We start from the raw sequence: 15,761 nt of genomic DNA, 5'->3' as shown, positions 1-15,761 counted from the left end.
ACGGGTATTTCAACAGAATTTATAGCATGGAGATTAGTTGCAATCTTGCCGCATGCACGTGAAGGACCATGAATCTGAGATGGGGTAAGTACGACATACATTGATTGAATTTTGATATAATTTAATTTCAAATGTCTCTGAATAGTTTGGTGTAATCATGTTGGATGCTGAGAATTTTTGCTTCGTTGAACAGAAAAGTGTGGCCTTCACTGATCGCATGGAATGCAAGTTCCAAATCCAACAGGATGAAAGGACAGATGTTGAATGTTGCTTCATTCTCGTATTGAGTGTACAGCGAGTAGGGCCTCACTTAGAAACATTAATTAGAACATGATAGAGGATTCGATTAGGGGCAGAATGTAGTTTTAGAATTAGGGCATTAGAATTATTATTAGAATGGCAGAATGTAGTTTTGTTGTGGGTTTGGCTATGATTTTGGATTGTATGTCTTTGAAAATACTATTTAGTTATTTGAACCATTGTTCAATATATGATAAAGCAGTAAAATATTTTTTTACGTTATTATTATTGATGACTGGGGTGGTATTATGTAATCTGTTTTTTGCTTGTAACCTTATTTTGTTTATAATAGGTGGGGCTAACCTCTATTTTGAAATCTGTTTCTTAATGTTTGTATTTCTGTGTTTAGGGCTGATTCAGATGTTGAGTATTTGTATGCATTGAGAAATTGATATAAGATAATGGATCTTTTATAGGTGAAGGGATAATAGCCTTTGTAATGAAGAAGTATTCAGTGTTGGTGGCCTTTCTGTATATGCTAAATTGAATTTTGTTCATAACCCTAATGAGGATGAAATTTAAAAAATGTAACGATTTTGTTTCAGTATTTTCTGTTTCTGGCATAAAGTTTAATCTTGCATGGATATTATTAAAGTTTTGTAGAGTGTCCTGCATGGTCCCCGCATCTGTGATGCAAAGTATATCGTCAAGATATCTACCATAGTGCCGACCGGGCTAGCCGGGTGGGTAAAGTGCTTGCCTGGCAACCCACAGGTCGCGGGTTCGATTCCCGCCTCGGGCTTGGATCAAAGTACTGCAAAAACCTTGGGAGGTGCATTATGGCCACAGAAGCCTATGCGCCAACAACTACCAAAAAAAAAAAAAAAAAATCTACCATAGTAGGTGACACACGGAAGAAAGGGTGTTAAATGTATTATTTCAATAGTGGTAAGGTATATTTCTGCTAGTAAACCACTTAGATTTAACCCCATGGGTAGGCTGAAAAACTGTTTGAAAACTTTACCTTGGAAGGCGATATAATTGTCTTCAATTAAAAGTTTTATCATATCGAAAATAGCTGTAATCTGAAGTTTTGTATGGTTATTTCCTATTATAAATGAAATAAGGTTACAGAAAAAAAATAGATTACATAATACCACCCCAGTCATTAATAATAATAAGAGAAAAAAATATTACTTTACCTTATATTGAACAATGGTAAAACAACTAAATAGTATTTTCAAAGATATAAAATTCAAAATGATAGCCAAACCCACAACAAAACTACATTTTGCCCTTAAAAATCATGAAGTCCAATCCTCTACCACGTTCCAATTAAATGATTTAGTCTACAACATATCTTGCAAGGATTGCAACTCTTCATACCAAAGAACACGCTGTACACTCAATATGAGAATGAAGCAACAATAAACGTTCATCCTACTCCTTGGCTTCGGAACTTGCATTCCATGCGATCAGTGAAGGCCACTCCTTTCTATTCGACAAAGCAAAAATTTTCAGCATCCAACATGATTACATCAAAATCCAGTCAATGTACGTCTTCCCTACCTCATCTCAGATTCGTGGTCCTTCATGTGCATGTGCCTAGATTACATCTAATCTCCATGCTATAAATTCCATTGCAATACTTGCAGTTTCACTTTCCTGTGATTGTAAGTCTGTCGAAAAGCCCCGTCTGCTTCAGGGAAGTAACAAAATTCTTTTAGTTTCTTAATGTTTTTTATGTTTTAATATTTGTTTTTAAAGTGTTAAAAGAATGGATTCACTACTTATTTGGTTTCAAAGCATTTAAATTATTTTTAAAATATGATGTAATTGTATTCTCTCACTCAAAGATTAGGGTTGGTGATTCAATGTATTTTGGGGTCCACGGGCCTCCAGTTCCGTGGTGCACTGGATCATTGATTTTGTCTACGAGGGTGCGGAATATGTATAGCCTATTTGTATGGTCGATTCAACAATGGAGAGTATCAGCACAGAAGTGTTCTAAAAGACATTATAGAGGTAATTCCTACTTTTCTTAACTATTTGATTGTGAAGGACAAATTCATAATGAACTGAAATGTGGCTTTCACACTTGATTGAAATTGTCTTACTTTTTTGGATATTAGAGAAGACAGGGTCTTCCATTGAGAGGACTGGGCCATTGTTTCTTATACACCCACAATTCATCACCAGTAATGATGAGAGAAACAAAATGGGGATTAGTAGTAGCACATTTGCAAAGATCCTGACATATGAGAACTTGCTCTCTGTGACCATCAGTGATGATGTGAGGCACAAACTTGACTGAAATGTGTTGAACTTTCAAATCTTGTGTTAAAATTGATTAATACATCTCAATAAGAAATAGTAATTTCACTAACAACTCTGCGAATACTTAAAATCATCAGTTATGCCTGATCAGATCATGAACATGAATGATTGAATCATTGGTTTTTCAATTTGAAGGGCAGCCAGAGCAAGAATCATCTTAAATTGACAAGGCCTTTTAAACTTTGCAAACCACTGAATAGTCTTCAGTGATTTGCACTGAAAAGTCTTCAAATGACATAGCAGCGGTTCCCAAACTACTGAGTTCTATGGACCCCTTTAAAAATGAAAAAAGAAAGTTTACGGACCCCTTAAGAAATGAGAAAAAAGTTTGCAGACCCCCTATATATGTGTATGTGTGTGTGTGTGTGTGTGTGTGTGTGTGTGTGTGTGTGTGTGTGTGTGCATATGTTTCTCTCTCTCTCTCTCTCTCTCTCTCTCTCTCTCTCTCTCTCTCTCTCTCTCTCTCTCTCTCTCTGTGTGCGCACTGGGTTTTCTGAAAGAAAATTCAAAATTTTATGTTTAAAACAACTCAACTTCATTCTTATTTTTAGATAAATATATAATAATAACTTTATCTATCATCAATTTGCTATACATAGAACAAATAATTTGACCAGACCAGTTCCAGAGGATTGTTTCGGGGCACCCTGGAACTGGTCTGCAGACCCAGTTTGGGAACCGCTGACATATAGCATCCTCTGTGAAAGCTGTTCTTAACAGTTTTTCAATTTTTGAAACAAATGTGAACATATATATTCACTGCTCAGTAAAATCTCTCACATAAAACGTCATCTATTTAGTGTGTTCTAATTCGGCCTGACTAGATAAATGGGGGATTTGTGCATTACTGTCTAAATTAATCACCGAATATATTGTAACAAGTTTCACTCACCATGATGTCACAATTTTAAGACACAAAGTCAGTCCCTGCACTTTTCAAACATGATTTTCAAACTTTCAATCTTATGGACAATATTTCTTTAAGATTTTGGAAGTGATTGGAGTCAGAGTATAAATATCTGAGGAAAACTGTTAAAAATGTTCTAACAGTTATCCTGCAGTAAATGCTTAGTATAGTTTGTAAAGGTCAGAATTGTTGCTTCCACATCCTGGGGACAGAGGTTAGTGGTACCTGTAGAAAGGATCGCTGTGGTTGAAAGTGCAATGCAAGGAAAATTTACATATATATATATGGAGCTTCGGGAAATAGTGCTCTTCCTTCTTAAGCACAACATGGTTTGTGTGCCATGTGTGAGTGCCTTTTGTCTAAGTTTAAAGAAACACGTGTCCATCTAAGTTTTATACATGCCACTGTGGAATTGTGGGGACTCCTGCTTCGATCTAAGAGAAAGAGAACCCCTGTTGCTGTGTGTGTGCTAAAGAAATGATTACACCCCATATTCTGGATTAGTGCTTACCCGAGCATATTGGTATGATGTGGGTAGAGAAACCCTGATGTTCTTAGGAACACCAGGATTTCTCGAACCATCTTTGTAAGAACCGAATATCCTAACCTTAATGCAGGCAGTTAATGGAATTGGTTTTTCTTTTTCTTTTTTTTTTTCTTTTTTTTTGAATAACAGAACTATTGTTTCTAGACCCCAGGGGCTCATATTTGGTGAGTATGGGCTTGGCATACCCAGGGTCCTGAGCTGGATATCATCATTCTTCTCTTTCTTGAAACAAACTTTTCGAGTGGTACCAACAAATGTGTGCATCTGATTTGCCAATATCAGGTCTGATTTTTCCCGAAAAGGCAAATTAGCTAGCTCAGTAACGTGGAATTAGTGACTTCAAAAGCAGCAGTGGCTGGCTCCAAAGATTTAAAGAATAACTTAGTTTTGCGAAATGTTTGTGGTGAGTCTGGATTAGACAACAAAGAAAAGGTTACAGACTGGTTGTGTTCTGTATGGTCCATTCTTTAAAAATATGAGGCAAAGGATCTTTTTAACATTGATGAGACAGGTTTATTTTATAATTTGCTACCAAACAAAACATTTGCTGTTCGAGGAGAGTCTTTTCATGGTGGAAAATTTAGTAAAGACTCGCTGTTCTGTTATGCTGCAATTCAGATGGCAGTACAAAAACTACACCCACTTGTGATTGGTACATTTTTCCAAGCCAAGATGTTTTAAAACAGTTAACCAACTTCCCTGTGATTATGCCAATAGAAGTGATTGGCTTACAGTCAAAATTGTTCAGTCTTGGTTATCAAAAGTGAACAGAAGAATGGCTTCAGAAAAAAGGAACATTTTGATGATTCTAGATCGTTGTACAGTACATTCTGCCGAGACACTTAAGTTGACAAATATACGGCTGTTGTTTTTAACCCCCAATACCACCAGTTTAATGCAACCACTAGTTCAAGGCATTATTTATGCCCTCAAGAGAGTATACAGAGTCAGCCTGATAAGATAATTGATCCGCAACATAGAAAGGGGAACAATTTGCAGCCAAATTGGAATGTCTTGGATGCTGTCCATAATCTTGTTATTGCCTGGGACAGTATTGCAGCAAGTGTAATCAACTGCTTCAGAAAGAGTGGCTTTGGAGAGAATATCATCGAAAAACATGGTCCAGCAGATGAATTTGATAGCAACATTGAGGAATGGAGGATTTGAAGGAGCATATGGATTTTGTTGGCGAATTTGAAGGGTTTGTGAAGGTTGTGTCATGAAGTTGTTACCACTGCAACACCAGAAGAGCTGCTGAGCACCAAACAAAACAATGATGTTTTTGTCACCAGCGAAAGTGAAGAACTGCGCACACTGCCATCTAAAAAAAATGCCTTGAACATAATAGAGAATGTGTTGGCCTGCAGTAACGTTTATAAAGAAACAACTATTGCATTTGATAATGTCTGTGCTATAGTTAAAAATGCATATAGGACAAAAACTGTGAAAACAATATTGGATTCTTTCATTAAATTAGATTAATTTATTAAAAAGTTAATGGTTTGTATGTCTCCTTTTATATTAAGATTGTAATTCTTTTCACTGTGATACTAAAATATTGTATATATCAAAATATATACTGTACAATATTTTCATTTCCGTTAATTGTTTTTTCTTAGTTTATCTTACAAATAAAATAGACTCTGGCATTAGTTGAGAAGTTAGAAGGGCTTGGGTAAAGAAAGCCTGCACGAGAACGACGACAAACGTCGGATAACTTACGCGGTAAATTAGTTTGCCGATACGGCACTCTAGCGCTGCTCACTCAGTAAACAGACAGTAGGTGTTATCGGACTGGAGCAAAGTCGAGAACGATATACTGATTGACAGGTAGGCGTGGCAAACAATGAAATGATTTATTAATAAACAATTTATGTGCTAGTCCACTCATGATTCTAAAGAAAAAAGGTTAGGTTACCCCCTCCATTTCGGGAGAGGTTCAAGCTCCCATGGGATTCAAGTGGAGGTAACCTGACCTATTTTCACCATTAGGGCATATTATTGAACAAGAAAATAAAAATACGGTCATAAAAAAATTTATTTTTTTATGAATGTACACCTAATTCTGTTTTTACACGATAGATACGTTCCTGAAAAATACGTGTAAAAAAAATTTGTGTAAAAAAAGACATTGTATTTATGGAAGAAAAGAAGATTGGTTCCGGATCTAAAAAAATCAGTAAAAATAATTTAAAAAAAAACACATAAAATATTCGTTTTAAGCTTATTATTTTATTTCAACAAAATACACATGTAATAATATGTAATTAAAATGTACTAAAATAAATTTGTATGCATATGAAATGAAAAAAAATTCTTCATGAACAAAAAAAATCTGTTTTACATATAACAAGATTTTATTCATTTTCCACTTTCTGATAATAAACGGCGCATACGTTTGCGTACGACTGGAATATCACTGCCATCAGTAGAAATGTTGTGGACATCGTCTTCTTCCTCTATTAATGAAATTCTTTCTGTGATCTCTTCAACAAAATCAGCACGAATCTCCTCTGGTGCTGATGTTTCACCGGTTTTACGAACGAATTCAGTTATTAATCGTTGTGTTCGTGTTTTGGTTAGTCCGTTATATAATTTTCTGTAAGAGGCTGTCAACAACTTCAGTTCGCGTTGAAACTTCCCAGCGCGTTCCTCATTAGGGTCATGTTTGACAAAATGATTACCTAATTTTCTAGCCAATTCCAGACCTTTTATTAAATCTGCATTTAGAACAGGATCATTTTCTTCATTATCACTACGTTCTGTGGGATAAGGAGTCCCAAGGACAACCTCTAATATTTCATCTTCGCTTAGGGCTTTGTCGGTTAACAATTCATCAATATCTTCAAACGATAGATCATCGAATCCTTCTCCACCAATTTTGTGTGCCATTGTAATGATGTTGGGAAATTCGGTCGTATTAGGGATGATGGGATCTTTGCTTTTTACACATTGTGGCCAAACCGCTTTCCAACACGCATTTAAAGTTGCTGGTTTTAATTCAGTTAACGCTAATCCAACTTGATTGATACAATCCATAATTGAGAATTTCTTCCACACATCAATGACTGTTAGTGTTTCATCATTCAGTTTGTCCAAAACGTGTTGGAATGTTCGTTTTACGTAGTATGTTTTAATTGTCGCAATTATACCTTGGTCTAGCGGTTGTATCAAAGATGTAGTATTAGGTGGCAGAAATAAAATTTGTACATTTGGGTGTTCCAAGACAGGATGGCCGGGTGCATTGTCAAGAATCAGAAGAACTTTAAATTCGAGACCTTTCAAATTCATATAACGTCTGACTTCTGGGACGAAACATTTGTTGAACCATTCTGTAAAAATAGTAGTGGTCACCCAGGCCTTCTTGTTTGCCATCCAGTGAACAGGCAATTTATTGATATCTATACCTTTCATTGAACGTGGGTTTAGGGCTCGATTTACCAGCAGTGGTTTCAACATACGATCTCCTGAAGCGTTGGAGGAAAATAATAAGGTCACACGATCCTTAGCTACCTTAAAACCACCAGCAGTTTTCTGCGATTTGGCTACATACGTTCTGTTCGGCATTCGTTTCCAGAAGAAACCAGTTTCATCTGCATTCCACACTTGATCAGGAGTGTATCCTCCATCTTCAATAATTTTTGCAAGTTCCTGCGGGAATACTTTAGCAGCCGATTCATCTGCAGATGCAGTTTCACCTTTAATTTTTATATTATGAAGAGCATTCCTTTTAAGAAACCCTGTCATCCAACCTGTACTCGCAGAAAATTCATATTTTCTGTTTAACTGAGATGAAGTGCTTGGCTCCTTTTCTTTAATCTGTCTGTAAATTCTTAGTGCTGTTTGCTTGATGGCATTTCCATCAACTGGTACTCTTTTTTGTGACTGATCTTCTATCCACATTACCAGGGCCTTTTCCATTTTTTCCTTGACAATATCTCTTGTATATGATGATGAATTAACACTTACTTTTGTTCCAGAACATACCGACTTCCTAATTGCAGCTTCATTTTTCTTAATAGTTCTTACGGTAGCTTCATGTACACCAAAATGCCTTCCTACAGATGTAGCCCCTTGTCCAGTTGCAAGACGATCTAAAATTTGAATTTTAAGTTCCAAAGAAATCGCTTTCCTTTTCATTTTGGTAATAGGCGAATTATTCGACATTATATAAGGGCTACCGAAAAATATCTCAGTTATAATTAATAAAAAAAGGTATGAAAATTTTGTAAACTTACAATTTATTGACTATCGGCAAAATTTATAAATTTATATGTGCACAAATTTCACTAAAGATTCTTTCACTTTGAAATAGAGCTTACTACTACATGTCTGCTGAAGATACTATGCACGAATACCGTAGATGTGCACAAAATTAATAAAAACGTTGATGATTCATAGATACAAATTGTACCTAGACGTAAACATTGGTAAGCAAAAGCACGCGTTTCAAAACGCATACACTAGCTGTTATCCAATCTATTGATGCGTGTAATATAGAAATGATACTAATATGCCACAAATAAAAAAAAAATTCTTAGAATTTAGGCAAAAAAAAAATTCATAGAAATCGTGTTAAATCAAAATGACTCGCGTAAAAAGAGAATGAAATATTTATTTTGAATTCGTGTTAAACCAAATTCGTGTAAAAAAAGTTCGTGCAAAAACAGAATTAGGTGTATTTCTAAATATGACTGATTCTAAAGAAAAAAGGTTAGGTTACCCCCTCCACTTCGGGAGGGGTTCAAGCTCCCATGGGATTCAAGTCGAGGTAACCTGATCTTTTTTCACCGTTACAGTAAATGTTAGGGCATGTACGATTAGGACAAGTTACCATTAGTGCTGCTACAGTGATACTAAACCGATGTTATCGTGTGTTGTGTTTGCGCACCAATCAGCACGTCGTTTGCCACGCCTACCTGTCAATCAGTATATCGTTCTCGACTTTGCTCCAGACCGTTAACACCTACCGTCTGTTTACCGAGTGAGCAGCGCTAGAGTGCCGTATCGGCAAACTAATTTTCCGCGTAAGTTATCCGACGTTTCTCGTCGTTCTCGTGCAGGCTTTCTTTACCTTCGCCGTTAGAAGTTATTCATATACAGCGAGTAGTCTGAAAGAAAACTGGCTACCCAGTTGCAAAAAATAGAACTCTTAGGAATGTTGAGCAGCTGCTTATGTTTCTCTGAACTGCTCCATGGAATTTGACCAAAGGTGAATAACCTAAGCTGAGGTATTACTAGTAGTGATGGACACAATCATATTATTAATAATAATCAATATTTCAATAATTAGAATAATTTTTATAAAAATCATTTGGTTATGAAATCAAAAACAACAAAAGTAAAAAAAAAATGTAATCAAAACTAAAAAGCTTAAGTCCTACATTCTCTCTCTCTCTCTCTCTCTCTCTCTCTCTCTCTCTCTCTCTCTCTCTCTCTCTCTCTCACACACACACACACACAGAGGAGAGAGATAATTGTTTCTCTCCCCAAGGAAGTGATTATTGATTATGCCCATCACTAATTGCCAGTTGATTAAACACTGATGAAATTAATATTGATGATTTTTAATCAGATGGAAAGGTTCAGGATAGCATAAGGCTTTGTAGATTATAGAACTGAAACCAGATGAGGTATTTATTAAATGAATAGAGCAGTTTGAGAGATTTAAAAGCCATTTATATTAGTTTTCATAATGGATTGATATAGATGAAGTAAAAGCTCATCTATATAAAGACCATGTATGAAATTGAAGTTTGTACGTGGCATATACCAGGTGGTTATATAATAAGTTTCCCTATTCAGTAGACCCTAGTGTCAAAACGGTTAAACAATAGCACTGTGAAAATCGGTGGGTATGTCATTTAGGGTATGGAGAAGCGATTTGTAGAAGAAGAAAAATTAGTTCAAATTTCTGCCACCAGGAAGAAATTGGCACTGTAAACATGAGATGGAATACTTAACTTAGGATTAGATTTTAATATCAGAACTTAGAAATCTACAGATAGTGTTCTATGTACTTTCCTTTACTTGAGATGACATTCTGAAAACGAAGGACTGCATGCAACACAGTTTCGCTTTGCATCTCATTGGGGACGTTGACTACATGCTGTTTAATGCTTGCTTTCAAATCGATAAGCATCTGTATGTGGCCACGGTAAACTGTCTTTCAAGTATCCCCATAGCCAGAAATCACAGGGATTGAGATCTGTGATCAGGCTGACCAGAACTGCATAAAGTCTCTAGAAATGATGCAGTCATTTCTGAATGTTGAACGGAGCAGTTCCTTCACGTGTCAACCAATGTGGGGAGGGGGCACCATCTTGCATGAACTCTATGGTCTCTGAGCATTGCCTTTCTTGCAGAGCGGGAATAATGTGATCTCTTAGAAGAGCGCAGTACCGTGCACTAGTTACCATACACCTTACGGGGCCATGAGGTGTAGACTCTTCAAAGAAAAATGGTCCGATTATAAACTCTGCTGTGAATCCACACCATACTGTAACATATGGACTTTGCAGTGGTCTTTCATGCATAGCAGATGGACAAGAAGTTCCCCATATTCAGCAGTTTTGTGCATTTACAACCCCATGAAGAGTGAAATGTGCCTCATCAGACCACAAGATCATTCGAGCCCATGTATCGTCAAGTTCCATACTAGCCAGAAATTGTAGAGCAAAGTCTATTCATTGTTGCTGATCACAAGACTTTAGTTCTTGTACTATGTGAATCTTGTATGGGAACCAGCGTAAAATTATTCGAAACACTTTACGTACAGTAGACCAGGAAAGGTTCAAGTCTCTTGACACACCTCTGGCAGGCACTACTGACTGGTAGTGCTTAACATTCTGACCACTGCATCCACCACTTCATCCACTACCTCCATTCCGATACATGGTCGTCCCCTGCCTGGAATTACATCTAACTCCCCGGTTGCTTCAAATTTCTTTATTAGTTTTTGAAACTCCACTGACATCAAAGGTCCTTTACGCAAACTTTTAAGTTTCCGATATTCATATAGTGCTGCATTAGCGTTACTGTTATTCTGGTAGAACAGTTTTACTAAAATAGCACTTTTTTTTTTTTTTTTGTAAGAGCCATAATGATTATTGACAGTGGCATTAGCCTTTCTGCTTTTATCTAACAGGATGCCATTTGCATAAGCAGCGTGTTTTGGAAGTAAATGACAACTTTTACATATGTGCAGTGCCGTTTCCCCCTGGTGGCAGAAATGTTTACTATTTTTTTCTTCTACAAATCGCTTCTCCATACCCTAAATGATATACCCACCGATTTTCACAGCTCTAACTCCAACCATTTTGACAATAGAGTCTCCTGAATAGGGAAACTTATTTTATAACCATCCAGTATGTGCAGCAGCTGATCTGATATCTAAAGAATTTTCAGTAGGTTTAATCAAACTCTGGGGGGGAAGTCATCTTGATCACCCACTTACTGGATCTGTAGACCCCCCCAACTGAATCCACTTGCCAGTAGTTGATCCAGAAGGAGACACTTTTTGTCTCTATTAAGCAAAATGGTGGCATTGCACTGAGTGATAAAAGAGTCATATGTCACCTAATATTGCACAGAGAGCTGCTATTTATCTTTGTGACATGAATGCCAACCTCAACTCTTTGTTGGTTCACACCTGTCACCTCCAGCATACCAGGCATAATTTTTTTAAACCTTGCACATGAGGAAATACCCCAGATTACCAGAAGGACCACATTGTTAAGGTGAAAGTGGAGGATTTGGTTGCCATATTATTCTTATTCTTATTATTACTAGCCATACAGTGCAGGGAAGCCTGAGGCGTATGCTGCACCAGTTAAAATAAATTTCCGAGTTACCCTGAGAGAGAGAGAGTAGAAGGGAATCACCAAGAAAGATAAGAATGATGATATCCAGCTCAGGACCCTGGGTGTCCCAAGCCCATACTCACCAGATGTGAGCCCCTGGGGATGTATAACAATACATATGTGCTGAATTCAGTAGAGTGCTTTGAAGGGGTTAGCCTTTCATCCCTGTAACTACAATAATCTTAGTTTTCACAGATTCAGCCTCAATACTTTTTTGATCAGCCCTCATTTAGAATTTATTTAACTGTATCAGTAAAAATGTTAAGCAGATATATCTGTTATATTTTTTGAATGTTACATGTGACTCCCTACATTTGTTTTTTATCTTTAGAAATGAAGGATGTACAATGGAGAGTACAATGAAAAAAAGCAATTTTAAGCCAATTAAAATTGGTGTTCGATTCAAATCTCCTGCAATAATTTTATTATACGAAGATATTTCTTCCAAGAAGTTTCATAAGAGAACAATGCCTGTTCGTGGCCTTTTCAAGAATTGTGCTGTAGGTAGGATTGCTACAGAACTAAAAGAACACCATAGGGATTACTTAGTTCAAGTTCCAAATGTGCGCATAGAAAAACTTCTACGAATTATTCAAGAAAATATGAAGGGTCATGGTTTAGATGACTGCCTAAAGACTGTAAATAAGGAATTTTCTGTTGATCCAGAAGAAGACTTGAATAAAGTTGACGAAGAGATATTAAAAAGGAAAAAAGAAATAATGGATGAAACATTTGAAGTAAATAGAAAGAAGCCTGAAGATCCAGATTTTCAATATGATATAGAAGTGGACTTTGATCATATTGGTCATGTTGAAACTTCTGAATGGGATTCTGAAAATGATCTTGAATTTTGATATAAAAGTGGAACATTATTCTAGTAGTAAGACTTTTATTTTGTCAGATTTAGAGTTTTTGACTACCAGCTCAAGTTACTTTTAAAAGTGGCATGGCCTAACTATATAGGTGGAAGATAGAGAAATATCTTCTGGGTGATTAGAGGGTCTGGTATAGCAGAAAAAATGTTAGTGTGGAAGCAAATATTAGCAATAAAAACCTTTAAGGGGAAGCTTTTACTGAGATCCCTTAAAATTCATGATTGGGTCTTGAAAGGTCTTGTTTTATATTTTTTTATGTAAATATTTAATGCTATTAAATTTATTTGTTTATTGTTGTTTAATGTCAATTTAATGCTATTTTATATATAGCCTTTAAATCTGTAGAATGAATTTTACAAAAAATATTATTGGTCTTCATTTTAATTATATTTGATTATAAAGAAGCATAATCCTGCTAATCTGTTAATAAGTGAAAGGCTCATCAACGATGTCATTATTATATCTCTGTTAATTATGCATGAAAGCTCTGATGATAGGAGTTCTTTCTGTACTAATTTTATTTTACACTATACCATGGCAGCTGATTGGTAATGACATAAACTGTGATACCATATTTCTTATATATATCCAGAATTGTAATATTTTGGTTATGTATTAAGGATTTAATTAGGAAATAAGCAAGAATGTTATCTAAATAAAATGAAATTTTTATTTTTCAATTTTGATTACTTGTGCCTTGTGATTGTGCTGTACAACTATGTTTATTTTATTTTATTGTTTTATTTTTTCTTTCTTGCTTATAAATATATAATAACAGTTAAGCAATTCATAATACAAAATATGAAACAGATGTGCACTGTCCTTTTCAGACTCATTTGCATATATATGTGCATATGAACCTGTTGTCTTCACATGTCTGTTTGTCCACAAGTAACAGAGGGACTCCCAGTGGACAGATTTTCATGAAATTTTATATTTGGGCCTTTTAAAAATATTTGTTGAGTTGTTTCAAATTTCATTAAAATCCAGTATAAATCTGGAAATTAATATTTCCAGACAAATTATGTGGAAAAGAGTTTCATAGATCAGTTGTAGTTTTAATGCAATATTATTAGCACTTTAGACAGTCTGTGCGTGCTTTGTGTGTGTACTGTATTGTTATGTAAACTCATGAATGTGATATTGTTTATGAAGTGATACGTAAATATATGGAGAGAGAGAGAGAGAGAGAAGAAACAAAAAAGAGAAAAGAGTATATGGTAAGAGTGATAAATATTATACAGTTGAAATTAAACTGAATGGCTTAGTTTAGAGAATGTAAAACTATAGAGTTTTATTAAGTATTCTATAAAGTTTTAATCTTAATAATTAACCGATAAGGAGATAACTATATTTACTTTTCACTTCTATTAATCACAGAAAAAAAAAACAAATTTAAGGGGGAAAAATCGAATGAACCTGAAGTGCAAAGCACTGCATACATTAAATAACTTGTTTTAAATTATGACACTCTTGTAATTATTATCTGGAAAATACTTTTGGATCATTATATTTACATATAAATGATAAATACTGTATAGCTATGGCGCATTATAGCCCTAGTTGCTAATGCGCCAACAATAAAATCCAAAATCAAATCAAATCAAATCTGTATAGCTAGGGAACAAGGCATCTTTTAACATACTGAATAAAGTAGTTATCTGACTGAGGTGTTTAAAGCCTTGAATGGATTGAGTAAGCTGAATGTGAATGGCATTCTTCCTCTTGCTGAGACTACACACACATGAGGAGACATAAATTTAAGTTGAGGAAAAATAGTTGCAGGACAGGTGTGCAGAAGTTTGCCTTCAGCCAGCAAGTGGTTGATTGTTGGAATGGGCTCCCATCTGTTGTTGTGGAAGTGGATGGTTTGAACAAATTCAAGAAAGAACTAGACAAATTCTTGGAGGGTAAGGATGGGTGAAGTGTTTGTGTTTTTTTTTTTTTTTTTTTGGCCGATGCTATATTAGCTTGCTTCCTTGCATCATTTGCACTACTACTATAAGAGGAGGATATAAGTAGTACTGTATAAGTATTTGCCATATGGTACAAAGGAAGCCACAGGCTTTTACTGCAGTAGCCAAAAAAAAATAATAATAATAAATAAATAAATATGAAAAATACATATTATTCACTTCTCTCCTCACACAGGTAACTGTCCAGTTGACCTTTGAATTTCTTCAAATTGTGAACCTCTACTACCTGTGGAGGCAGCTTGTTCCAGTGATCACCTCACTGGGTGAAAGAAAACTTCCTACAATCTTGTCTAAACCTCTTCCCCTCTAATTTTCATTTATAGTCCTTAGTTTTGGAATTCTTTACAACAGTAAAAATTCTGCCTTCATTCTTTTACTAACCCATAACTGAACAGATAGGTAGGTGACCATAATGTTTTTACTGGACAGTGTATTTGTTTATATAAAATGATTATATATGGACTGGCAGAACCAAATATGATTTTGGTTTCAGCTTTATTTTTGGATGAGGATAGTGTATTTGTTGTAGTATTTTGATAATGTTACGGTTATATTTTCTATTTCTATTGTTAACAGGTTAATTGATTTCAATTAATATGCTGGCAAGCAGATGGAGTCACTGATTCATTTTTTTAATCTGTTGATAATTCAAATTATAAAAATATTCTGCTTAGTATCTTTCAAAAGGAGTTTTTCTTATTAACCCTTAATTGTTTGTGACAGTGGTTTTTGAAGATCACACATGCACTTGGAAGAAGTAACCACAATTATAATCTTAAAAAAATCAGCAAGAAATAATTTAGAATTGTTCACTTTTTTTTGGGTACCACCTTTATTTTTAATCTGTTGCGAGTAGCTGTGAAAAAGCAATGTTTTTACATTAAAAGCATATAATTTTAATGATTTTTTTAAAAATAAAACACCCTGTGCTGCACTTTAGACATGTGATTTATACATGTTTTTTTTTTATCATCATCCTGATTTGGATGTATTTCTTTGGGCCCCACATTTGTGATG

General features: G+C 35.3%; 1 protein-coding gene across 1 annotated transcript; it reads left to right on the top strand.

Moving 5' to 3' along the window:
- Window positions 1–12,230: 12,230 nt before the first annotated feature.
- Window positions 12,231–12,860, top strand: LOC150091831 (centrosomal protein of 19 kDa-like). Its single transcript, XM_090385867.1, has one exon. The coding sequence runs from the start codon at window positions 12,241–12,243 to the stop codon at window positions 12,745–12,747; it is 507 nt and encodes a 168-aa protein (XP_090241993.1). The 5' UTR covers window positions 12,231–12,240; the 3' UTR covers window positions 12,748–12,860.
- The last annotated feature ends 2,901 nt before the right edge of the window (window positions 12,861–15,761 follow it).

This window comes from Mastigoproctus giganteus, chromosome 1 (assembly GCF_048544385.1).
Source record: "Mastigoproctus giganteus isolate SK-2022 chromosome 1, ASM4854438v1, whole genome shotgun sequence".
Lineage (NCBI taxonomy): Eukaryota > Metazoa > Arthropoda > Arachnida > Uropygi > Thelyphonidae > Mastigoproctus > Mastigoproctus giganteus.
The sequence above is the reverse complement of the archived record's forward strand: the minus strand, read 5'-3'. Positions and strand labels throughout refer to the sequence as shown.

Coding starts and splice junctions, on each gene's coding strand:
- LOC150091831 (XM_090385867.1), top strand. CDS start 12,241: ATGGAGAGTACAATGAAAAAAAGCAATTTTAAGCCAATTAAAATTGGT.